General features: G+C 35.5%; 1 protein-coding gene across 4 annotated transcripts in view; it reads left to right on the top strand.

Moving 5' to 3' along the window:
- The window catches only part of VPS13D (vacuolar protein sorting 13 homolog D), a 90,876-nt gene that overhangs the window by 11,696 nt on the left and 53,458 nt on the right, over positions 1-25,722 (top strand). Inside the window, exons 11-35 of one of the 4 annotated variants that reach the window (XM_040533913.1) lie at positions 287-377; positions 939-1,065; positions 1,888-2,068; positions 3,432-3,614; positions 6,275-6,494; positions 6,975-7,185; positions 7,321-7,492; positions 7,935-8,047; positions 8,611-8,820; positions 10,662-10,927; positions 11,078-11,211; positions 12,148-12,303; positions 12,673-12,895; positions 13,766-13,840; positions 14,525-14,731; positions 15,265-15,354; positions 16,272-16,412; positions 17,585-17,707; positions 18,392-18,466; positions 20,770-20,875; positions 21,226-21,378; positions 22,015-22,150; positions 23,137-23,184; positions 24,677-24,827; positions 25,470-25,680. In XM_040533913.1, coding sequence (XP_040389847.1) covers positions 287-377; positions 939-1,065; positions 1,888-2,068; positions 3,432-3,614; positions 6,275-6,494; positions 6,975-7,185; positions 7,321-7,492; positions 7,935-8,047; positions 8,611-8,820; positions 10,662-10,927; positions 11,078-11,211; positions 12,148-12,303; positions 12,673-12,895; positions 13,766-13,840; positions 14,525-14,731; positions 15,265-15,354; positions 16,272-16,412; positions 17,585-17,707; positions 18,392-18,466; positions 20,770-20,875; positions 21,226-21,378; positions 22,015-22,150; positions 23,137-23,184; positions 24,677-24,827; positions 25,470-25,680 — 3,803 coding nt within the window. The remainder of the gene's footprint in view (positions 1-286; positions 378-938; positions 1,066-1,887; positions 2,069-3,431; positions 3,615-6,274; positions 6,495-6,974; positions 7,186-7,320; positions 7,493-7,934; positions 8,048-8,610; positions 8,821-10,661; positions 10,928-11,077; positions 11,212-12,147; positions 12,304-12,672; positions 12,896-13,765; positions 13,841-14,524; positions 14,732-15,264; positions 15,355-16,271; positions 16,413-17,584; positions 17,708-18,391; positions 18,467-20,769; positions 20,876-21,225; positions 21,379-22,014; positions 22,151-23,136; positions 23,185-24,676; positions 24,828-25,469; positions 25,681-25,722) is intronic. The other 3 variants (XM_040533914.1, XM_040533915.1, XM_040533916.1) reach the window with 3 other exon arrangements.

Raw genomic sequence — 25,722 nt, forward strand, 5'->3', positions numbered from 1 at the left:
TGTGTATAGTCTTTCTCCAGAGGTCCTGCAGTCTGGGTTACAAATGGCAAATCTTGAAAGAGGATGAAGGTAACAGTGCTAGAACGATCATTCTAAGATGTTTGGGAGACTTTAATGTGCAAGCAAGTATGTAAAAAGACTGCTTTTATCCACTGTCTCCCAATCAAATCGTCCTTGTTTGCCAGTTATGAGTTATAATGTAATTGTCTTGAAAAAAACTACCAAAATGCTCCAGTTATGAGGTTATATTGTTGAATACCAACCTATTCCTTTTTATTTGACCCAGGTCCATTCTTTATCTTTAGTACTGAATAAGACAACTAGCGAGCTTGCTAAAGCCAGTGTGTCAAAACTTGCAGCTCACTTGGAGGTAATTGGTGAGTAGATTGGTGGTCTGACATGATATGCTGTTTAAAATAAAAGATGTGCATTAGAGTTGTGATTTGAAGTGATTTTATTTTTTTTGTTCATTGCTTCGGGTTTTTGTGTGTGTCTGTGTGTGTTTATTTCCTAGGGGAGACGCTGTTTTCTTCCCACTGCTTCTTCCTCCCCATCAGGGTATTTCAGTGTTAATTTTAAATTCTTGCATTCCCCCCAGTTGCCAAACCCTTTATCATTTCAGTTGAAATTGGCTAGGAATTTTATATTTTATTTTCACAGAGCAGAATAAAAGTATATGTTACTGTTTTAGAGGAAAACAAGTTCTGTAAAGTTTTCACAGATCAAAGTGCTGTGATCACAGTGTGTAAATGATAGGGTTATGTTTGGGTTAATGCAAGCTTTGTAGCAGAAGAATTGCTTTCAACATGAGGTTTTATGTTTAATCAATGTCATTTATTATTTGTAATTAGCTTATTCCACTAATTAAAAAAAAATACTTTGGGGTTTTAGTAAGTTACGTGTTTGAGGAGACTAACTGTCTGACTTTTGTTTTGCAGATGGAGATCTAGCCCTGCAGGGAAGTATTGGAAGTCTGTCCTTAAGTGATCTTACAACTCATGGAGAATTTTACAGAGAGCGTTTCACTACAAGTGGTGAAGAGGCACTCATTTTTCAAATCTATAAGTATGAATTTAAACCTCTTGTTTCTGAGTATTAAATATATATATACACACCCCAAAGCAAACAAGCAAGCAAACAACAACAAAAAAAATCCACAACTTTCAGGTTTGCATGATTCTGCAGGGAGAAAAAAAATGTTTTTTCTTCAAAAGCTGTTCTTGAATGTATTTAGGTGATAGTTTTTCCTAGATAGAATAGTTGTTTTTTCTAGAAGTTGGAAGAAGTTTTCAGTTGATGATAGGTATTCCATTGCTTCTTAATTAATTTTGAAATTAAGAGTTTTCTTTTTCATAGTGCACTCCTGAAGTTAGGCTTTTTGTAAAGCAATAGTTCTTATCCTGTGATGTTTCATGGTTATCCACTCCCTTCTCCACCCACCAGAATTATTCAGATTCAAAATTATCAGTGGAACATTATACGATTCATCTCAAATATAATAGCACACTGATTTAAGAGTTGAATCTGTTTTTATTATCACGGAAGATCTGCAAACTATCATGCAGTAGAGCACTTATTTTAAGTCACTGTCCTGATGTATAGAATAACCAAAGGTATATCTATTAGATGTTGAGGTTGGAGGTGGTACATTTCAAATTTCTGTTTGCCTATTTAAAATTCAGCAGTGCTTAAACATACGTAATCTAAAAGTAATTAATATAAAATAGAAATAATTTCACATTTTTAGTTGAAATTGTTTTAATTATATACTGTGAACATCAATTCAATCCTATGTGTTATTATTTTGAATGTAAATAATGAATAGCTCTATTTGTAAAATGTCGGTTAAGATAGAAAGCTAAATGTTATTTTTGACCTCTCTCACAGATATGGGCGGCCAGACCCGTTGCTGCAGAGGGAATGTGATATTCGTGTCACTCTGCGAATGGCATCTGTTCAGTATGTGCATACCCAGCGCTTCCAGGCAGAGGTGGTATCTTTCATCCAGCATTTTACTCAACTTCAGGATGTGCTGGGGCGGCAAAGAGCAGCAGTTGAAGGACAAACAGTATGTTTATTTTTTTTGTTCCCTCCACCCCGTTCTTTCCTATCGTACTTATGAAAGTTGAAATGCAGCTTAGAATTTGTCTTACTGCATCAACTCTGTGAGTTAGGAGTTCAGGAGGAAATTCTTCACTCAGAGGGTGTTGAGGCACTGGAACAAGTTGCCCAGAGAGATTGCGGATGCCCCTGAAAGTGTTCAAGACCAGGTTAAATGAGGTCCTGGGCACCCTGATCTAGTGGGTGGTGTCCCTGCCTATGGCAGGGGGTTTGACACTAGATGATCTTTAAGGTCCCTTCCAACTTGAGCCATTCTATCATTCTATGATTCTAAGTGAGCTTTTAGAGTTCTGATGTTAGTGGAGATTGGTTATGCTTGTCTTTAGGGCCATCCTACTGCTATTTGAAAGTGTAGTATACTATATTTCCACATTAATTCACAACTTCAGCCTCTGCATCCTGCAGTATGCACTGATGCAGGTGTTCTCCTGTCTTTGTGATTCTGGAAGAGCAGGCTCAAGTGTTACTTTGCCTCTTTCTCTGCCATGCATGAGGAGAACCAAGTGAGAAGTCCTTATGTGCTACTTTGATTATATATGATAGCTGGAAGACTGAGAAAATCAGATGCTGAACTTCTGTAGAATACAATAAATAATTGTGACAGTCATAAGATGCTTTTGTACAAAACTTAATGTGGCAATAATTAATATAGTTAATACGAATAGCCTTATTTAAAAAGCCACTTCATATAATTGGAAGAAAGGCAATATTTATGTATATTAAATTGCATCATTTAGGAAGCTTGAAGATGATTTGGAAACATCTGTTCTAAAAGATATTTTTTCTTTTTGTAAACATTTTTTCTCAAGTAATCATTTAAGTAGTACTATCTGTCATGCCTCTGTTCAATGGGGACAGTACACTGATCTTGATTTCTGCACCTGTTGTGAAGGTTTTTGCTGTTTGCATCAGTCCTTTTTGAACTAGCCTTTGTTCTCTGCTGAAAACAAGAGTTTAAGAGTTCCTTTTTAAATTTTTTACATAAAATGTTGTCACAAAATTTTGTCTTAGTTTTGTGAATTGAGGAATAGCGATCCTGAATTCAGTGCTAATCACCTACTGCCTGTAAACTAGTTTTTTTATGATTATTGTTTCTAAATGTATTTTTAAGAGTGTAAAAATGTCAGAAAGCCCTAACAAGAATCTCTTTCCTATGAAATATAAAATTCATTAAAAATATTTTATTCTGTAAATGTTATCAGAGAAAAACTTCATAAAAAATACAGGGGGGGAAGCAAAATAGGCCACGTGCTTGCAAGTTTTTCTGATATTGTGAACTAAGTTTTCAAGCAAATGTTTGCTCTTCCTAGGTAAGAGATAAAGCGCAGCGAGCTTCCCGAGTTCTTCTTGATATTGAGGCTGGTGCTCCTGTTCTGCTTATACCTGAAAGCTCAAAGTCTAATAGTCTTATTGTAGCTAATCTTGGAAAACTGAAAGTCAAGAATAAATTTCTGTTTGCGGGTATGCCAGGTACTTTCTCATTAAAGAACAAGGTAAGAACATTACTTCTCAATGTTGCATCTTGTGTTTTTTCTAGTGCTTGTGCATTTTATTTCTTTATCAAACTGTTAATTAAACTTACACTTTAATTTTTATGCAAATTTTGTACTACCAGTAGTGAAACCAGTGTTCTAGGTATTCTTCTAAATCTGTCCTGCTGATAATTGTATGCAGCTGTTCCATTCTGTGCTTGCCTACACCTGTGCTTGCTTTCTGAGACCTTCAGGTCAGAGGGGAGACTGTTTTCTGGAAATTAATGGCACTGGACCTGTTAGAAAGTTCAATCCAACAGGTTGTTGAATAAAGGGCTTTCAGCTAACACTCTTTACTAGCTTTTTCCTAAAATTTCAACAATGTGAGTAGCAGAGAATGGAGATCTTTCTCAGCTGAAACTCGCTGGAAAATGTTGGAGAACAGAATTGTTCTTAATGTCTTTTTTTTTTTTCCTTTCTGCTTTTACTTAATGAAACCAAGTATGTGTGGTTGGTTTCACTAGGTAAAACCTAATGAAAGGCTTCCAGTGCAGTTTTGACCCTAAGGCTGTAAGTACAGGACAGGGAATAGTCAGTGTTATTGAGAGATGCAGCCACAAAATCTGGGGTATGGAAAATCCTTCTTGGAAGGGTTTCTATATCTAATCTATGCAACAGAATGGGTGTGTGTTTGTTCTGGGAATCACCTATTCTGTTAAAGTGGGGGGACAGAATTTAGGTGGACTGCAGTCATCACTACAGGAATTTTGTCTGTTACCTCCATTTGATTAGCACCTAACAATGCCTTTATTGTAAGGCAGTACTGGATTGTAGTATTTAGTTTTCTTCTGATGTATTTAAAGATTTGTAAGTGGTACATTCCCAAATTAATGTTGTAAGAGTAAAGAAAGGATGTGTGTATAGTAGTCTTTCAATTTAAAGAGACTGTGTTCCATAATACTTTAGATATTTGGTGTTTTGAAATCGGATAGAGTGGATGTGTTTTGGTGGTGGTTTTTTTTGTTTGTTTCATTTGGTCGGTGTTCTTGTTTAGTTTTCTTTTTTCTTTTCTCTGCCCAATGTTTATTTTTGAGGATCTGATTTTACAAGGCAATGCATACAAGGATCCAGTTTTATTTGAGGTATTTCACGTCTTTATAGTAGTGTTGAGGTGCTCCTCAATCATTGAAAAAAAAAATAAAGAAATTTTCTTGTGGAATTTAGCACTTAAAAGGTTCCTATCTACATTAATATGTAAAGAACTTGCTAAATTCCTTAAGATTTAGAGTTAAATTTATTGCTGTGTGCTTTTTGTGCATGTCTGAGGAGCCACTAATTTGGATTTACATAAATTCATAGATTTACAGGTGATGTGATGGTTTTTCTTTGCATGTACTTTTCAGTCTCATCTTTACAGGGCAGTGTTAAATGCTAATGCCAAATTGTTAATCTTAAAATCTTGAATCATGGCTGCAATTGTTAATCTTAAATTCTTTAATCATGGCTGCAATTAAGTTTTCCAAAGAATAATAATTTTAAACCATGTAAGGCAAGTAAGATTAATAATTAAAAAGGGAAAGGAAAGTTTAAGGGTAAGGATTGTATCATGACGTCAGTAAGGTGGCTACAAAAAGAAGATGGGAAATGATCGTAACAATACTGCAGTCATGGGTAAAGTCAGTAATCCCAGAGTAAGGAACCAAGTGGATTGCTAATGACAGACAATTGTATCTGCTGGGGCACATGAACTTGAACAAAACTGAAACATGAGATTCATAAAATTTGAATCAGGACAGAGTAAACGAACCCTGAAATGGGCAGTGGGGTTTAAGGTCAGTGTGTAGACCTATCCCACTGGACATGTTTATGGGAGGATAAATTCCTAATGCTAGTGCAACTCATTTGCTCACTGAATAGTGAACTATACCCTTTGCAGGTTTCTGGTGCTAGACAGTATTGTGAAGGTGGAAACTCCATAAAAACTCCTCTGGATATGTGGTGGTGGGGAAGTGTAAAATGTTATGCACCAATATAAATGAGCTTTTCTGTTTTCGCATGTGGGGGTTTCGAGAATGAGGATAGGAAACTTTGCTGTCTGTAAACTCAGCTACTGCAGAAAAATTCTGGGACACGTTTTGGTATTATGATGGAACTTTATAGTGCATAAAATCATAATATTATGTATAGAATTGTTTATTCACTTATTCTAATACACATTAAATTGCTGACATGATCATGCAGAAATCACTGCATATGTTGAAATCATTTGAAGATGTTCTGAAAAACAGCTTTTAAATATTTAGCAGTCTTTATTTTATAGATATGCTTGATATCTTGACAGCTTTAGCCTGCTATTTTATGTTAATTTTGTTCACATGGAGGTTTTTTTTGGTTGTGCAAAAACAGCTGGTTTTGAATGAATTTATCATTGTTTCACAGCTTTCTTTAAAAATGTTTCTGAGGTAAGCTTTTTGTTATAGAAAACATAATCTGTTAAGGCGATAGGAAAAAATGCTTGACCGTCTTTCTGCAGTGGTAAAAAAAAAAAAAAAAAAATACTGGGATTCAAATAAAGTACTTAGTTTTTTGACAAGGACTTGCTGTAGCTTGAACCTTGGTATATTGGGTCCTTAGTAAGTTAGATGAAAATCTATTGTTAATTATAAAATTGCTTTCATTAGCAGGATTCATTTCAATTTTCATCTCCTTTGGGAACCCCAAAACACAGCATGAAGAAAACAAGTGCAGATGAATCAAAAGTAGTGACGGAAGGGTTGTTCATGAAAAAGTCATCAGGAGCAAATGTTTCTAGGCTGAAGAGTGAGCCTATGCTGAGTGCATTGAGTAAGCAACAAGGGCAACAATCAAAATTACCTGTTGTACCAAACCCTGACAGCCCAGGTATGTTTTAAATGGTAGAAACGCAATTTAGTTCTTGTTTTCCTGCGTAAAATAGCGCAGCTCAGTTTCACATGTATCTTTTGTGACTCAGGAAGATGTAAGGCTGTGGGTCTAAAGACTGTAGGTTTTAAAATCAGTAACTTCTTAGTTTAAGTGTTGCTTTTTGCAGCTAAAGGATTACAGAACTTTAGTTCAGTTTCTGGAAGAACAGTGCTGCGATTTGGGTATGTTTTAAGATGTGTATTACAGACACAAGGAGTATTGTGTCTATTGAATAGTAGTGAAGCATTCACATTTATCAGTGAATGAGCTTGGTATCAGATAGTTACAGAAATTGATGTGTGTGAATAAAAATCATAAAAACAATCAGAATAACTTCCAGGAGAAGCTAAATTTCTTTTTTAGGTAAGTTGCATTAGTTTTGCAGATTCTTTTTTTTTTCTTTTCTTGTTTAATGTGTTCTCTTCTGTGCACTTGCAGAGGATCACATCTGCCTCTTAGACTGCATTGTGGTTGATCTGCAGGACATGGACATATTTGCTGCGGAGAGATATCCGAGAGAGTATTCTAAGGCCGTGGAAGATACAAGTGCAGACTTGAGCTTTCCATCATACTTTGTGAGGCAGACAGGAGGAAGCCTATTAAAAGAACCTTTCAGACTGAAGCTACAAGTAGAGAGAAACTTAGACAAGTGAGTTGGCCTATGCAGGAGCATTTTATGCTGTCTGCCTGAAAACAATGTTTTACATGCCTTCTAATGTATCTTAAAGTATTCCCTGCTGTGTTATTGCACCTTGAAAACCTGGATTTCTTTCCTTTGGTACAGAGAGCTAAGTCATGCAGTTGCAGACATATTGATACACGGCAATCTCTCATCAGTCCATTGTTCTCTGGATTTGCCTAAGTACAAACTGATACGTGGATTGCTGGAGAACAACCTTGGGGAGCCTATAGAAGAGTTCATGCGACCTTACGATTTGCAGGATCCAAGAATTCATGTAAGAGGAACTATGGGTTTATGAAGTTGAAATTCTGTCCTGAAATGTTATGTTTTCTGATAAGGCATAATATCTGCTATTTTGTTGTAGCTTGAGATGGACTGGTAGATTTTAAAAAAATGGTTAGAGGAGCAGTGAAGAACTTTCTTATCTGTAGATATTGCTGGGAGTTTAGGTTTTTCTTGGTAATACCTTTGTCCTTTCAACAGTAGCTTGCACTTATTTCATATTTCTGAGATTCTAATCTTTAGAAGAGACATGTGAGAAACAGCCACCATGTTGTGAAATGTAACTTTTGTTCCCCAGCAACGGTTAATGAAACGCTTTGAAGGAGAAAGACATTCTAACCGTCTGCATTTGTCCTAAATAACAAAATTTAATTCAGGAATGAAACTTAAACAGATGTTCTTAAAAAAAAAATGTTCATGTTTACCACTTTCAGACAGTTTTGAGTGGAGAAGTATATACTTCTATGTCTTTCCTCATTGACATGGTTAATGTGAGTCTGGAACTGATGGATCCAAAAGGAAAAGATGGATGCAGCTCTTTAGCCAGGTATGAATTTTCTTTTGTTACTGAATACATTATCTGGAACACTATGCTCATCTGAGACATTGTAGGATGGGAATTAATGTAATACACAAATTTATGATTTCATAATGTAACGAAATAGTACTTCTTAATTTTAGTCCAAATTGAGAGTTTCAGCTGTTGTGAAGGATGAAAGGGAATGACGCTGTTCAAAAAATACTCTGTTTCTTTCTAGTTGTCCTTGAAATCACAGTTCAGAAATCAGTTGACTTGACTAACACAGTCAAGCTTATGCTGTTTTAGAAGCAACATAGAAACAGCATGCTTGACTAACTGTGCTGTTTCAGAAGCATGTCTCTACCATGCTCTTTTTTTTAATCCAGAAGGTTCTGTATCAGAGGTAAACAGCACACACAGTACAGATCCAGTTTGCATCTCTGTGGCATGAGATGTGATTATAGTTGTTTCAGAAAATACCTAAAAGAGATATTAGCAATATACTATGCATACCTCTAAACCAAGTGACTTCTGGAAATAAATGAGCTGCAAGATCCTTAATTGTATTGTTTTGCTTTTTATTCTACTAGGTTTGATTTTAAGAAATCTAAGTTACTTTTTGAAAGCTCTTCGAATAGAACTAAGTCTGTAAACTTAGTTTCCCATTCCATGATGGCATTTGACACACGTTATGCTGGACAGAAGTCTACTGCAGGCACACCCAATGTGTTCAATTGCATCTTTCAGTCATCAAAGAATACTAGTAGTCCGGGAGCAATCCAGATTGAATTGCATTACAGGTTGGTAGTTCTGAGATTTATTTATTTTTAGTGTTGCTGTTTGTTGTTTTGTTGTTGTTGTTGTTTGTTTGTTTGTTTGTTGGTTTAAATCAGTACTGTGTAAAGCTACTTGCTAAGTCTGGCCTATCACTTGTATGCTTGTATACATTCATATTACAGAGTTATGAATACATGTTGCACAAGTTTTCCAGTAGGTGTCACACGTCTCTTTCCAAGAGTATCAAATAAGTACAGCAATTACACTTCATTCAAAAAACACTCTGCTTGCTTTACTGCATTCTATTCCACATTGTTTTTCTTCATCTAAATATCATGGGATGCTTAAAACTGTCGGAAAGTGGATAACTGTTTGGTTCTAATTTAATATTGAAAAACTGAATATAAAATGTCAACATTTAACTTTATTGGCACAGTGTTGCATTGAGGGATGTTAACTAACAAAATGAGGATGAAGGAGGGTGACTACAAGTGTTGTATTCACTTTCGATCAGGCCCCCTGACCAAACTCAGCTTTCCAACAGTTTTATTCATATGATACTCCCTTGAAGCAGTTGCAGTAGCAACATAGAAAAAAAAATGGACTACTTAAGTCCAGTGGAAGATGCTGAAGACATTTGTTCTGAAGTTCTAGGCAACTGAGAGAAATTCGTTGTGCAGATTTGGAGAATACATGATGGTTTTAAGTACTTGATGTTTTTCTAAATGCAAACTTATCCTTTAAGATTTAGACTTGAATAAAACTAAAATCCTATGGGATTTATGAAAACAAACAAAGGAACAACAACTGAAATGTTCTGGATTTTCCTATGATTATTGATCTAGTATCTGCTTAGTTTGGAGGTTAGTTTTCTCAGTGTAGCCTAATCTGGTTTATGAGCAGTTGTTTCATGGAATTTTCCTCGCAAGTGTTATGCTTTTAAATTATAGCCACATAAGCATGTGTTAGATTTTTATTGGTGAGAGCATCCTTGGCACTAGATGTAAGCTCTTGCGGAGCTCCATGATAGCATTATACTGGTTCGTGTCTTTTGGAAATATCCTGGAGAGCCAGGGAGAGTTAAAGGATTTTAATGTTGGAAGCAGCACAGGCAGGCTGCTTCTTACAAAGGAATTACAGTTCTTTGGAGATTTTATGTTCCAGAATGGGTTGGATATAAAATTGTTTCTTGGAGTTTAAGCACTTAGGTTATTTTCCAGTTAGCATGACCAAATATAATTGGTATTTCAGATCATGAAGTCAAACAGTTTTAGCCTTCTTAACCAGATACTGAGAATGTGATGCTAAAAGTTCAGGAAGGCTAGCGTTTCTTCTGAATGACAAAGAAACTTCCTGTGCTACAAAATGCTGTCAGGGTGTGAGAGGAAACACATTGCATGTCTGATCTTTCAAAGGGGCATGGAGCCAGATCTAAATTTCATACGCAGTGTGTTAGCTTTGATACTGAACAGATGTAAAGTAGTAATAGTCTCAGTTTAAAAAACCTGAGTTATTGCAAATTGATATCAATAATGCAGATGTCTAAAAGGAGCTTTTATAAGCTAATTGCTTGTTACATAGTTTTTAAATTTACCTTTTGTATCATTACAATTTAGAAGCTGTCAAAGTTTCGTACAATTTAAGATATGTTGGGTTTCTGTGTGTACAGCAACTTGATGAATTTCAGTCTGCTTAAAAATAGATATTTTTAAAGGCCAGACATTCTGTAAATTACATGTACCCCTATAAAGCTCCATAGAGTATTAATACTGTCTGGCAAGTAAGAACTCTATTCTCAACATAATTTTAAATATAACCAAAATGTAAGATTCTAAAGTATGCTTCTCTGTCTGTTTTTTAATAGGTCTACGAAGGATTCCTCTAGTTTTACAGTTGTACTGAACAATCTTCGTGTATTTCTAATATTTGACTGGTTGTTACTTGTTCACGACTTTTTATATACTCCTGGAGATACCAAAAAACGGGAAAATCTCCTTTCTTCCCGGCAACGCACTTACAGCAGTGAAACAACTGTAGTTCCAAAAACAGTGAAAAGCGGAGTAGTTACAAAACGTTCATCACTGCATGTGTCTACAGAAAAACAACTGGAAGTTAAGGTTAATGTGACAGGTAAATGGGTTCTTTTCTGTTTAAAAGGCATGTGATAGGTACAAACAGGACCTTTAAAAGGCAGAAAATAAAGAATCCTGCTAGAAATGCTTAAAGTACCTTAATGGTATTTCAACTTCTGTTTATTATTTAACATTCTGTTTTGTTCAGGAACGGAATTTGTGGTTGTTGAAGACATGTCTTGTTTTGATACCAATGCAATTATTTTGAAGGGAACTACTGTTCTCACTTACAAGCCCAAGTTGTTAGATCGTCCTTTCTCTGGAAGTTTGTTTGGCATTGAGGTAAGTAGAAATAACCTTGCTTTTGTAAAATATCTAAAATTATATGAAATTGTGAAGATGCTTGAAATACGTATTCTACAGAAGTAGTCTGCAGATCATTTTTAGTGTGTTCATTCCCATCAGGTGCTGTTATTCTACAGCAGTTTTAAAAATGAATTTGTATTTTTTTGCGCTAAGACACCGAAACACTTGACTATAATCTCAAAATATTGCTAGCTAATAATCCAGTTTCCAACCATAAACTGTCAAATTAAGTTGGGGCATAACTGGATAGGCAGAAGCCAGTGTGTTCAATAAAGGCCTGCAGGTTGTACTCATAATTAATTTGAGGTGAACAAGCAGTATCATGCCATTGGAATATATGTGAGTAGGGATCTTTTTCGATTAGGAGTTCTGAGTATACAAAGTGATCCTGAATCCTGTTTAGCAGAGTAAGACCACAGCTGGTGTGCTGTGGCCAGTCCTGGGTAAACAGATCTGAAGAAGTTACGAACAATTGAGAGGAGAGCAGCAAGAACACTGAGAGCTGAGGAGTACTTAATACATCAGGTTTAAAAGAATTTTAAAAAATCTAGAAAAAGAAGGCTGTGCAGAGATGTGATAAATTTTAAATGGTTGTTGTAGACCAAAGAACAAAGCACTTTCCATATCCGTGATGGGAGGGGTAGTGGAATTATCCCAGCAATAATGGAAATATTTGGTTGGATATCAGAATCTTTTTTCCTGAATTTAGAGCATAGTGGGGCACTGGAAGAAATTGTCTGGAAAGATTTTGGAATCTCTGCTGCCTTAAAGTTTACAAAGGGATTTTCTGTAGAGAACAATTTGGTTATAGTTCATATTGTTTTGTGGTTGAGAGTCAGTCTTTGATTTCAAGGCCCTCGCCAGGCTTGTGTTCTCATATTCTAATTCTTTTACATTATTTTTAATTCATAGGTTTTTTCGTGCCGTTTAGGAAATGAACAAGAGACTGCACTGTCAATTATTGATCCAGTACAAATTCAGGTGGAACTTGTTGGGAATCCTTCCTACCCAAGTGGTTCAGGACTGTTGGATGCTTTCAACAGTGAGGATTTTCCTCCTATTCTGGAGGTAATATTAAAGGACTGAATAAGAACGTGTGCAGTATAGGATACGAGATTGTGATCTTATACTGATTTTTCATGCCCAAGAATCCCATGAATAATTTCAACTGTAGAAGACGTGTTTTCCCCATTATACAAAAGCAAAAACATTTACTGTATCACTCCCCACTGTACTGCCCCACTATTTATGCTCTTGATAATTAGTAGGTAATAATAGAAGTTTAATAATTTTATTACTGGAGCTTTAAAACAGTATTTTCAACAGATTTTAATATTAAATTTTGTCTTCCTTTCAGAGAAGATTTGTTATTATCCAAAGTATACAAGAAAAATGTATAGAAAGGGGTAACAGTCTTTTTTTTTTTTTTCCATTTAGGTCCAGTTGCAAGCACTGGATATCAGACTGTCCTACAATGATGTTCGACTGTTCTTGGCAATTGCTAAATCAATTCCTCAACAGACTAGTGCAGCTGTGCCTGACTCAACTATATCGACTGCTGAAAGTACGACTAACACTAGTTCATCACTGGTGAATGAAACTTCTTGCTTCACAAATGAAAATAGAGAGATACCCAAACGTGTTTTGGATCCTGTTCTTGGTACGTTCTTAACCATTGGAGTGAAGTTGTTTCCTTTTCTAAGGAAGGTTTCAGCAGTGTAAAGCTAGACTACATGCTTAACACAAAAGATGTTATCTTCATCGTGAAAAAACTTTCATTTCATCGATTTGAATTGTCTGAAGATAGCATTATACTGATGATACTATAAAAATAGTAGAATGTTTTGTTGTTTTTTTTTCTGCTTGTAGTATGACAGATTGTTTTATAGAAAATTTTAATAAGTATCACTTGTCATTATACGTCATCATGATGAAGTACATAGAAAATATTTAATGGGGGTGAGGTGCTACCTCTTCAAACTTATTTAACTGGCAATGAAATGGAAACCATCATAATAATCATAACCCAGCTGTCTCTTCATGTCCAGCAGCATATTATTCTGTTTCGGTGACACTGCTTTTTTTCAAATTAAAAATTGTGTGTGGTTGCTGCCTGACAATGAATAAATACACACCAGTGAAAACGACTTTCTTCCCTGCTACTGTGTGCTTGAGCCACATGTTTTGTTCAAAATAAGTGATGAATTGTGTTCCAGGTGAAGGATTTGGTTTACAAAAAAAAAATTCTTAGTCCCAATTGAAATCTGTGGGAGTACGTAAACTTTTTGCAGGTAGATAAAAATAGTTTATAGTAGTATAGTAGATGCACACATACGCACAGGGTTTTTTTGGGGGGTTGCTTTTTTTGTAAGAGCAGCGCTGAATATTATGCTTTTTCTACAGCTGCAATCTTAAATGAAATACAGAAAGAAAATCCTTTTTTCATACAGGTATATTTACTTTCAGAAATTAAAACAAGTTAAGTAGATAACTGACATGGATTTGTATTTAGCTAACTGTTTAATTGCAGAGGTACAGCTGGCTCGCCTTCAGGAATTGGGATTCAGTATGGAGGATTGTCGTAAAGCTCTTCTGATTTGCCAAGGTAACCTCAAATATTCTTAGTTGGCCTTTCAGATTGTTCATGTTATCTAACTTTCAGGATGTAAGGTAGCTGATGGACAGACAGTATTTCCTTCTCTTCTTTACTTTGGCCTCCAATTACCAAAATTGTCTTTGTTCTGACATCTTAATCATTCTTATTTTTCTGTTCCGCTATTGCCTAAAACCCACCCTCCAAAGATTCGTCTTTGCTTTTGAAATGTCATGTGTGGGCCATGTGGGTGGGTGGGTGGTGGTGGTTGTTTTTTATGGTATACCGTATTTCTTACTGTTATCCATCACTTTATCTATAGAGCAAGTATTTTTGTCTCCCCCTGTTGAATCGTGTATTTTACCTGTTTCTACATGCAATACATAGCAAGAAGATTCTTGGATTCTTTTTCTTTAGCATTGGATGTTTCTCACCTTATTTATAGGCACTCATAGCATTTAATATAGGTTTATATTATATTTTAACTTGGTTTGCAAATGTCAAACGTTTCTTATTCTTAGAAAATACTTATATTTATAATCTTGCCTTTATATATGTTATTGAATAGAACACATTGAAGATACTGTTAATATCTTGCTACCCTTTCTAAGGGAAAGGAAATTAATTTGTTTCCATATGTTTTTTACATCATCAACTACATTCTCAATGAAATGTACTTGTTTGGTTTTGTCTAAGGTGACTTGAAAAAAGCAGCAAGTTGGTTATTTAAGAATGCTGAACCTCTGCAGTCACTTTCCCTGACTTCCTCTGGCCGAGATAGCCGGGGGATTGTGCCTTTTCAGTTCATCTCTGGAGTGGAAATAAAAGCAGAAAATATATGTATTTGCTTTATTGATGACTGCATGGACTGTGATGTTCCTCTTGCTGAGTTAACGTTTTCACGTGAGTATCTGTTTTGCTAAGTGAGTTGCATAAAAATACTGTCAGTTACTGCACAGGTTTCTTAGGACTGGTGAAATTTTAATTGACAGTATTTTGGCAGTGGTGGTTGTGTGGCTGGTTTTTGTTGGTGGTGGTTTTATAAGAGAAGAAATATACCTGTATCTATTAATGCCTATCATAAGCAATCTGTTATGTTTAAGAAACTGTGGTGGTGTTACTTTTTATTTGCATAGTAATAATGCTTAGAAGTTATTGCTAAAAATCCAGGTTCTGCTTAAAATAATCACTGAAGAGAATCATATGGATATGCTGTCACTACACTTTTTTTTTAAGTACTTTCTTTGATTAAACAGATTTCTGCTTCAATAAAAATAGCTTGCTTCTTGAGTGAAAAGAAAACAATTTGAAGTATTTTGGTATGCTTTTTGTACCGTTGCAATTTAAAAGACACATTTTCCCATTGCTTATTAATACTTCACTGGTTTGCGAAACTTGATCACACTTGTTTTGCATAACATTCACTTTTTTGGCAGGTTTGAATTTTCTCCAACATTTGAGAGCCAACCCTGAAGGCTATGCTCATTTTACCCTCTCCGGAGACTATTATAACCGTGAGCTTTCAGGTATAAAATACTGAGGGGTTTCTTTATTTAGGTTTAGGAATACAATCTTGTGTACTACAGGAGCATGAAATTTACCCAACATGAGATTGCATGTAAGAGAATATAAAAGTCTAAGTGTGTGTGTCTGTTTGTGTATACATGTGGTCCTGGACAAGATATCCTAATTTGATATCTGATGGAAAGGTGTGGCAAGTAGAGAAGTTGCTGTTATAAAAATTAGACTGAAGTTATGCTTGTAATTATCGTGTTCCTGGATAACCTTTTTATGTAGTCACATAACTACCTGTCTCTGTATTACTTACCTTTTTTTGATGCTTAATTGCTTTGAAGCATTCAATTCATTATTCATTTTAGGATGGAATGGGACATGAGAGAAGCAATTAGGCGAAAGATGATGAATCAACTATTGTAATTTATATTCTAGTTACAAAAAAAGCAAGTTATGCCTCTGTACGGGTCAGCCACTGACAAAAGAACTAACCTAGTTGTCTTTTTTCTCTGAGCTGAAAAATGAAGTTTTCTGTTACAAAATTGATGGTAACAACCTCAGGAATTCTGTCAATATCAAGGTGTTTTTTATATTTCAAAATATATAGGATTTTTAACAGCTATGTCAGAGTTTGTTCTAGTTGCATCACTCCAGTATAAAACTGATTTCCATTTAATACTTTTCTCAAAATTAAGATATTTCTGGAAGTCTCTACACATAGTATACTCTGGTTCAAAAGGAGGAGCTGGAGCAGCTTTGTATTAGTTAGCAAATTAAAGCTGTAGGCTCACAAGTTCATCTTGAACACAGATTGAAAATAAGGGAGCTTGTTATTGAAGCTGTATTATTAAACACTTAGGTATGTAAACAGCATTCCAATGTGGCCTTCGAACGCGTAATATGTGTGTCATTTTCTGTTTGGTCTCAGGCTGGGAACCATTTATTGAGCCGTGGCCATGCTCAGTTTCCTGGCAACAGTATGCTTCAAGCCGCCTCCACCCTTCCCGACTGAAGCTGGAAATTAAGGCTAGACACCGTTTGGATATAAACATTACCTCTGTTTTCATAGGTATCTAGGAATATTCCCTGAGAGCATCGCTATATAGTCTTAATTTGCACTTTCCTAAAATGATAGGTATTTCTAATTGAATCTTTCTGGTGTCCCATAGATAGAGAGAAGGAGACTTGGCACAAGTCCCTAGGTACTTCAGATGGTATTGTACACAGGTGTACATTTAGGCAGCCTGCATTTTATCAGATACTGTGAAAGTGTAAAGACATGAGCTACATATTTTAGAGGTTAGTAGGAATTCTTTCTTTGGTCATATGAATTCTATCAAATTCATATGTTACTTGAAATTTATCTTTAATCAGAAACAGGCTTTCATCTAAAGCTTTCCATGCTTTACACTACTTAAAAATACTTTGGTAAGCTCATCAATTTTCAGTACATTGACAGACATAGTGGGGAGCTGCTTATTTCAATTCTGCATTCTCTGAAAACTGGAGTTGCCAGTTCCCACCTCAGGAAATCAAAATATTTTGTTCATCATTAACTCAAACTTCATGGAAGTTTCTATGTTGTGAGGCTATGATTGTGTATGTTACCCAGAAATATTATTGCTTATTCTGCATGCAAATCTGTGTAGTTTGATGGTCATAATTACAAATGTAAAAGGCTGAGCAGGCAGATGAAACAGAAGAGCCTTCCTTGTTCCTTGAATACTCACTTGTTTCGCCAGCAAGATCTGTGGGGTTGTCAGAAAGAGGGAACGAGGTGGGAGGAAAAGTTGCCAATCAGTGATTCCTAAGAATTCCCATGTTGCTTTTTACTAGTAGTTATAACAGTAGGCTAATTTATGATTAATAGTGTGCCAGAGCACTCTATTGGTGTCTGCATATTCATGCAGGAATAGGCATGTCCATCTTAAAAAGAAAAGGGGGAAAAAATAGAGACAGCTTCTGACACAAAAACATCTAAGCTTAATTGCCTCCTCAGAGGGACCTCTTATGTTGCCAGTGGAGTATCTTGAGACAATAGAATTCCACTGGAAGTTTGAAGAAGGGGGGGATGGAATAAAAATTAAAACATTAGAAAAGCACATGGGAAAAGCAGTGGAATTCCTTTAACATTGCTGTTAAAGTGGACCAGCTTTAGCTTTATGAATTTAACATACTTTTCAGCTACTTTACTTAAGGCCACCTTGCAGTTATTTACTTTGTATGTTTATATTTCTCTAGAACAGTACACAAGTACCAAACAGTCATGGATGGAAGATTACTGTAAACAGGACAAAGAAGTAAATGCCATCAGTTCAGAAGATTGGATGGGCTCTTCAGTGGATTCACCATGTTTTGGGCAGAGTATGATACTCATTAATCACACTTTGTTTGAAACAATCCTGACATGCACGGTCATTTGTCTAATGTATTACAAACATAAGTATTTGGTCTTCATAGTATAAAATGAATTGTTAGAAGTATCTGGCAGCAAAGACGAACTATATTTTCTGTTCAGCTGTGTTCCATTCTTTAATAACAAAACCTGCTAGTTCTGCTTCCCTTTTTTAATCACCTTTTTTTAATTCCCTTTTTTAATCCCTTTCTCAGTTAATGAGTGACTATCCTGTTTTTTTATTAAAAAAAAGGTCCTCAGTGTGTGCAGTTCAGAGATGTTTTTTTTACGTGATACAGGACAAACTTTCACCATCCTTCCTAGCCAAACAGATGTTTGCTTCTAACATGATTGAAATATAAATGAGAATGCATGTCTGAGGCTATCATAAAGATGAAAATAACCCAATTAACAGCTTTCTAAGGAAGAGCACATGATATGTGGAGGCCCTTTTCAAGTTCTTTTCTCTCAGTGTTACTTCTGGAAGAAGTTTTAGAAACTCAAATGCCAATCTAGTGGAAGTGAAGGGATAGACTCATACACTGATTAAATGATGCTGACTGTGCCTATCTTCCTGATGCATGATGGGGAAGAGATTACCTGCGTTTGTGTGTTTTTTCTTATCTCCTAACTTTGTCTTTCCTGTCTGCCAGGCCTTCCTCTTGTCTACCTTAGAACTAGGAGTACAGCCAGTTTGACTAATCTAGAGCATCAAATCTATGCTAGAGGTACTGTATAGCACAGAGAGATTAAAAGCTTTTTTTCTTTGAAAACTCTTGGACAGTAAATACTGTGTTGTATGAGTAACTCGCCAGTAGACTGGCCTCTGTATTTTAAAAGAACAAAAAACCAAAAGTTAACTGTTTTTAAGCTACTTAACTTAGCATTTCATCCTGTGTATCACTTTACAGTCTTCTCAGGGCCCTTCGGGAAAGAAGGGAGAAGCATGGGAACTGCGTATGGGAAGACTACCTTTTGGGGAAGGTTGTATGGATTATTGATTACTCAATGTCCATTTTTTAGTGAGACAGAATAATGAGATTAAAACCAGCTTAATACAATCACAGTATTTAAATTTTATATTCTAAATATATCTAACAGTCTGTTTATTATACATTTGCTTGAATGAGCATGTGTGTTTAGATACTTAAAACTTTAGGATGGCTTCAGTAGGAACCTAATCTGTTTTCAGTGAGCCTTAGGAAGTAGAACATACCTCATAAATGACCTTTTAATTTGTTTGTTTTATATTTGACACTACTAGCTTCAGGGAAAGCCGTCCAGTTTAAAGACCACTATTATTATTATTATTACTATTTTTTAAAATCTGTGGCATTGTGAAAGACAAAACAGCATATTTGATAAATAAGTTCACGTTGTACAAAAGTGGATAAATGGTATAAATGGGAGAGAAAACTTTTTATTAATCTGTGGCAAAATTTAGACTGCCCCTTACAAATATTTGTCTCTTGAGTGCTTGCAGTTTGTCGATGTTTAAGCCAAAAACCAAACAACAGTGCCATCATTCTCTCCCACCCCCTACCCACCGCCCCCCCCCCCAAAAAAAAATCACCACAAAACAAAACCACATGCATACACACACACACATTATAATGTGAAATGACAGAAAGATTTATTTTTCTGAGGTGTTTTTCAGGAAGATTTTTCTGTGGGGAAAAATATTTGTTACTTGCTTTTAGTGAGTGTTGCAGCTCAGGGAAATGACTAAATGAATTATGAAAAAAATCCTTTTGATTATAACTACTTTGTTTTCAGGCAGTAGTAACAAGATACAAATTTTATGTTCTGTTCTCTTTCAAAAATCAAGCCACAGTCCACAAAATTATTTTTTTAAATGTCTCAAAAAAAGAAAAAAGTAGCCAACTAATTAAATACCTGAGTAGAAGTTCATATGGCTTCTGGTCTGTGATTTTGTAGAACCTGAGCTAGCCAGAAAATTGTATTAAATCAAGCTCTACACCAAAAAGATTTTCGGTTTTAGGTTGCATTCGGCAAAAAATGGAGTTTTCATTTTAAAGAAATCAGCGTTTGTAGCATTTAATTGTAAAAAAAATTCTCAGATTCAGAGAGATCAGATTCATGGCTCCAATGTAGGGAATATAGTCATTCGTTGTCATTCGTTTGGAAGAAAGTTGTATGTGATCATCAGTAACGCCTTCAAAAACTTACCTACCCTCTTCTGTTCCCCCTTCTTGCCATTGTAAACTTGTGCTTAAGTTATTCTTGGTTAGATGCATGCTGCCTTGGGAAGAGTTGGTCTAAGAGTATGGCGTGCTTGAACTTGATATCAGTCCTCCTTTGGAGTGAATGCAGATAAACTCTGTGAAACGTTTAATTTCTGTCTTTGACCAGCTGATTTAATGTGTCTGCCTTCTTTCAACTTTTCACGTACAGAAAGATGTATGCATTTAGGGAGCAGCCATTTATTTTCATTTCTAAGTAGTTACTGGGATTTGGCAGGTTTTGTTGGTTTTTTCTTTTTTTTTTTTTTTTAACTGTCCAAACACAGTAAGTATTTTCACAGACATGACGTACTACGATGTGGAAGATGTGCTTGTTAGTAATGCATACTTGAAAAAAGCTAAACTTATTACTTAAGTATTAGTGAATGTGGTTTTAATATTCTGAGTGTTTGAATGCACGTGAAAAGTTACTTGTTATGATGGGGGGGTTAGTTGAGTTGTCTGCATGTTAGTTTTCAGAGATACTTTATAAAGCTTGATATGAAGAAACAAAAGAACAAGTAGATTAAGCTCAATTCCTGTTATGTTTTTTATCGTTTTTTTTATATAATTGACTAAGGAAAACAATTAATGTAGGGGAAGATTTTCTGTGCTGTTTCTGTAGTAGCTAATACACTTTTAAATGGTTTTAGTAATCTGTTTCCTAGATTGCTTTTCCGGAGTTCATGTGGATTGTGGTTCTCCAGCCATTGTGTCTCATCCTGTATCAGCATCTGTTGAATATTTCTCTCATAAATATTTAGACAAATCTGTGTTCTATTTTATAGCTGAGGTGAAGACCCCAAAACGTAGACAGCCGTTTGTCCCATTTGCTCTGAGAAATCATACTGGATGCACTCTGTGGTTTGCTACCCTAACTACAACACCTACCCGGTAAGAAGCTGTTGCGGGGTCACTTCGACAATACTTGTCTGGCTTCTCTGGGATGTGAGCCAAACACTATTGTCTTCAATTGTCTTGTTTTCTTGCAGGGAATCATAGACAACTCCCAGTCTATCTTAGTTAAGAGCCTTTTCTTTAACAGTGAGGTGGTATTAGTATTAAAAAATAATAATAATAATTTTTTCATGAGACTTGAGAGAACGTGAAGAACAGTCAGGTATACATTCATTATGTGTTTGTGCTTACTGCAGGAATTTTGTGGACTGAGGCAGACTAAAAATGACTTGTTACTTGAAGCAGTCATTTTGTCAGTTTATAAGATGGTGTGATTCTCTTTACAGGGCTGCATTGTCTCACAGTGGGAGTCCAGGTGTTGTTCCTGAGGAAAATGGGACATTACTGGATGATGCCCATAATGTCAGTGAGTGGCAAGAAGTTATCACGGGGGAAGAAATTCCATTTGAATTTGAAGCCAGAGGGAAACTCAGACACAGGTGAAGGAACCAGGCTGTGAGATGCATTTTGACACACTCATATATGGAGCTCATGGGATCATAGTTGTGAGGACACTAGCAGATAAAAAAATAATTATTATTTACTAATTTACCTTGCAGTGTTTTGTTTTTAAATATTTAAAACTCACATATAGTGTGAAACTATCAATGGTTTAGCGAGCAGCTCATATTGTGATAGGTGGAAGCTGTTCCTAGATATGAGTTGAGGTTAGATCATTAAAAGGTTTTAGAAAGACTTAGGGCCTTCAATTGCAAATCATATGTCCTGTATTCTAACAGTCTGTGGTTGGGGCAGGGGGAGTACTGGCTGTTGAGCATAAGTGTTATCAGTGTTAAGAACTAGAATAACTAATAAATATTTAGCATGCTTTTTTGTTTACTTGTATGACTTAGTTGTATTTATTTCTCTATGCTCATCAGGGAGTGGAGCAATTGAACAGACAGAACGTCAGGTCTGTCTTTGTCCATGAAATGAACAAACTTGAGATTTTTTTAAATGGCTAGTTAGTGAGATTCTTTTCTCATAATCCAGAGAATGTATTTTATATGAACTGTTTGGTATTTGCAATGTAAGATAAATATTTAATAGTAATTTAACGTAATCTAAACTGGTAGGCACACACACGACCTGAGAATTCATCAGTTGCAAGTGAGAGTAAATGGCTGGGAAGAAGTCAGTCCAGTGTCTGTAGACAAGGTTGGAACCTTTTTCCGATACGCTGCACCAGACAAGAACTCATCTTCTTCTACTGTAAGTTCTGATTTTGAGTGTAAATCTTCACAGGATATGTAACTTAAGATTAATGATGTCTGCCAAGATTTCGGTCTTAAAGCGACTGCTATATGAGGTTGTCCTCTTTCAAGTTAGCTTGGACTGGGAGAGTTTGAAAGTGCTAACTGGCTGTTTTATGCACAACAGAAACACAGAGTAGCCAGCAGTTTAATCTGTGCTTAGCAGTCAGAACTTCTAATGACAGGACTAATATGTTAGTGGCAGCGTCAGGGTCTCATGGAGATTGAGCTTTAAATCACCACAGCATTTCAGCAACTATTTTATTTCATTTATTGCAGCGATGTTTTTTCTGTGGTTAATTTCCTTAAAATAAACAACATCGGCAATTTCCTGTAAGTCTAGAGGTTGTTGAAATATGTGGCTGCTTAGACACAATATACTTGTCATGAAGGAAAAACACGATTGTGATAACCAGCAGGGTAGCAGTTGTGGTTGAGGCTCAATGATAAAAATGATCTTACTGGATTTTGAAGTTATGTTTAAAGACTAGCTATTGAAGGTTGTTGAACAATGCAGAAATTGTAAGTGGTCTTTTTGACATAAAACAGGATTAGAATTTACTACTAACCACAACTAATAATAAGAGCAACTGGTCTCTTGTTTGAATAATTTCTGATGATTTCATACTCAGGTGTAAAAAGCATCATCTTTATATGCAACTTGGATCGTGAAGGAAAAGAATGCAAATTAACAAGAATTGCTTTTCAGGAATATCTGTGGATTATTTTTTTTCCAACACTTCTCCTTCAACTTCTTTTATTTTTAAAGCAGTATTACAATTGGACTTTGCTAATATAGTTCTGAATTGTTTTCAAAATTGTATTGAAGATCAGAAAGACTAAATGAAGAATGTGTTCAGTTTATTGTTCTATAATAATCTGTATTACAACTGTCAGTAATAGCTTAAAGTGAACACGTACCTTTCCTGTTTACTTTTCTCCCAGGTTGGAAGCCCAATAAATAGAACAAATATAATACATCCACAAGTTTATGTGAGTATATATTTTCACTTTTTGAAAGCTTCTTAAATAAGACTAGTGTAATTCTACAAGTGAACTGTTTTATTTTTTTTTCCACCTGTGTAGAAACTTTTTGGTAAGAAACAAAAGTAAAGCAAATAAAAAGAGTTTCCAAATCAGAGCAATCATTTTCATGTCATTTAACATTCATCACTATTGTAAATGACTATTTAAAGAGTGGATCTTAACATCCAGTATGTGAATTCCAGCATGTGAGAACATATAAAATGTGGCTTTCAGGATCCGAGTGGCAATGCCTCTTAGACGGGCAGCTCAGAGCAAAGAAGACATGAATGTTTCAAGTATACTCCACCTTAGTTTTGAATTTTGACATATAGGAATGATGAGTCACCAGTAATTAATAAAACACATTAAACTATATATTAATTTACTTTCTTGAATGGAATACAAACTGAATGATACCTTAGTAACTAAGTATTATCTGCTCTTCAGCTGTGACAAGATTCCTCAAATACAGGATTTTACAGTCTGAGTAAACACTGGTGCTAGGCTTATGTCCACATAATAAAACTCTTACTTTTGAAGTCCTGAAACAATGCAGCCAATCATCTACCTTCTTAAGAAATTTAGGATGATATAATTAGGGTGATATAATTCTTTTTTTTTTTAAGCACACTGAAATAAGCGCAGTTTTAAGTCTCTACTATGTAGTTAATTTCTATAAAGATCATATTTTGTGGTTCCAAAATTTGCTATGCCATTTTAGAAAATGGAGAATTAAAATATGCTCTGGTGCATAAACATTTTGATCTAAATAACAGTAGCAGAAGAGGTAAAGTAAGTATGTCTCTTTTGAGACTGCTGAAATACGTACCACTATACTACTTTATCTTGTCAAAACCTAAAGTAATATGAACCCAAAATCAATATGCATAAATAGTAGGATCATAAGCCATACTGATGCTAAAACCCTGACTGCCTAAACACAAAAGCTGGGTTGTGAAAACTCACTGATGTGTGTAATCAAGCTGTATTGAAATGTCGTCTTCACAGAGTTTATTGAACACATTAATGCATAAATTTGAAGGTATATAATCTACTCTTCCTGTTATTGTCGGCAGAGAGAAAAATCTTTGAGTAATTGTAAAGTTCTTCTTATTCCACCTGAATAAGGCTTGGAATTCAAACTTCAGGAATTTATAAAATAATGTAATTGTGATATTGTGTATAAAGTGTGCTTTCAGAATCTACACCATTCTTACTACAGCTTGTATCATTTTGGAAAAGATACGGAGTTACTAGTGTTTTGAAATGCTTCTTGATCACTTTACTGTGTTTTGGCAAGTAAGAACAGGATTATAAACCATAATTTTGAAAGTGTATATATCTTGGTTGCTCTCAGTTCACAAGTTTTCATTCCAGCAATTACAGCTTCAAATTGATAGGTCCCTCTATTAGATAAAATTGTTACCTGAGCTTTTTATTGCTTTTATCTGTCTTCCAGTTTTCTTCATTGCCTCCAGTTCGTGTGGTATTTGAAGTAACCATGGAAGGTAGCGCTCGGAAAGTGATAACGGTGCGCTCAGCCTTGATTGTGAAGAACAAGCTGGAAACACCGATGGAACTAAGACTAGATAGTCCTTCTGCTCCTGACAGTAAGTGTTGTATGTTCCTTCCGTACTGTATAAAATCTTTAGTTTTGAAAAAAATTCGTTGCTGCTTCTAATGGTTAACAACAAAGTAGACCTCCATGTATGGGGAATGGGTAATGTTAAGAAGATAGTGATCAGCAAGGTAAGCTAGAGAGCCTAGAGTAGGATTTTTCCTTATTGCTCAAGCAAACAGATAAAGCTGAGACTCCATTAAGATGAATTTGTATATCCTGTATGTAGTATGTTTTATCTTCTGGCAGTAGTTTAGGTTTCAGGTGTTAGCATGCGAAGGTGCAGTCTAGAAATGTAGTGACATGCTGACAACATGCCCAGAACATAATGAATGTGTTCTTTTTGGAATATGCTTTTTCACTGAAGCATCCAAGGAGGAAGAATTTGAGCTTCAGCATCTTTTTAGTCTGTTCCAAGTTTTAGATTTACGTGCCTAAATTTGTCTCCTGCCAGATTAATAGGGCTTAAAGCAATGGACTGATATTTGGAATGTACATAAAGTAGCTAGTGTTTAATTTTAAAATGTAACTCGTTGCTTTGAAAATAGATTGAGACTTACTATTTGAAAATGTTATGATTTTCAGTAAAGGGGCCAGTTTTGATATGTGTATTTTCTTTTCTGTTTGGTTGCAGAACCTGTAGTTCTTCCAGCGGTTATGCCAGGAGATTCCTTTGCTATTCCACTCCATCTTACATCTTGGCGCTTACAAGCCAGGCCAAAAGGACTGGGAGTCTTTTTCTGTAAGGCTCCAATTCATTGGACGAATGTTCAGAAGACAGCAGAAGTATGTAGCAGCAAGCGAGAGTGTCATTCAATGGAGTCTGAAAATAGCCGATTTTTCAGGTAAATTACAACCCAATTGTTTTTCAGTAAACTGTAATCCTC

Source organism: Cygnus olor, chromosome 21 (genome assembly GCF_009769625.2).
Source record: "Cygnus olor isolate bCygOlo1 chromosome 21, bCygOlo1.pri.v2, whole genome shotgun sequence".
Classification (NCBI taxonomy): domain Eukaryota; kingdom Metazoa; phylum Chordata; class Aves; order Anseriformes; family Anatidae; genus Cygnus; species Cygnus olor.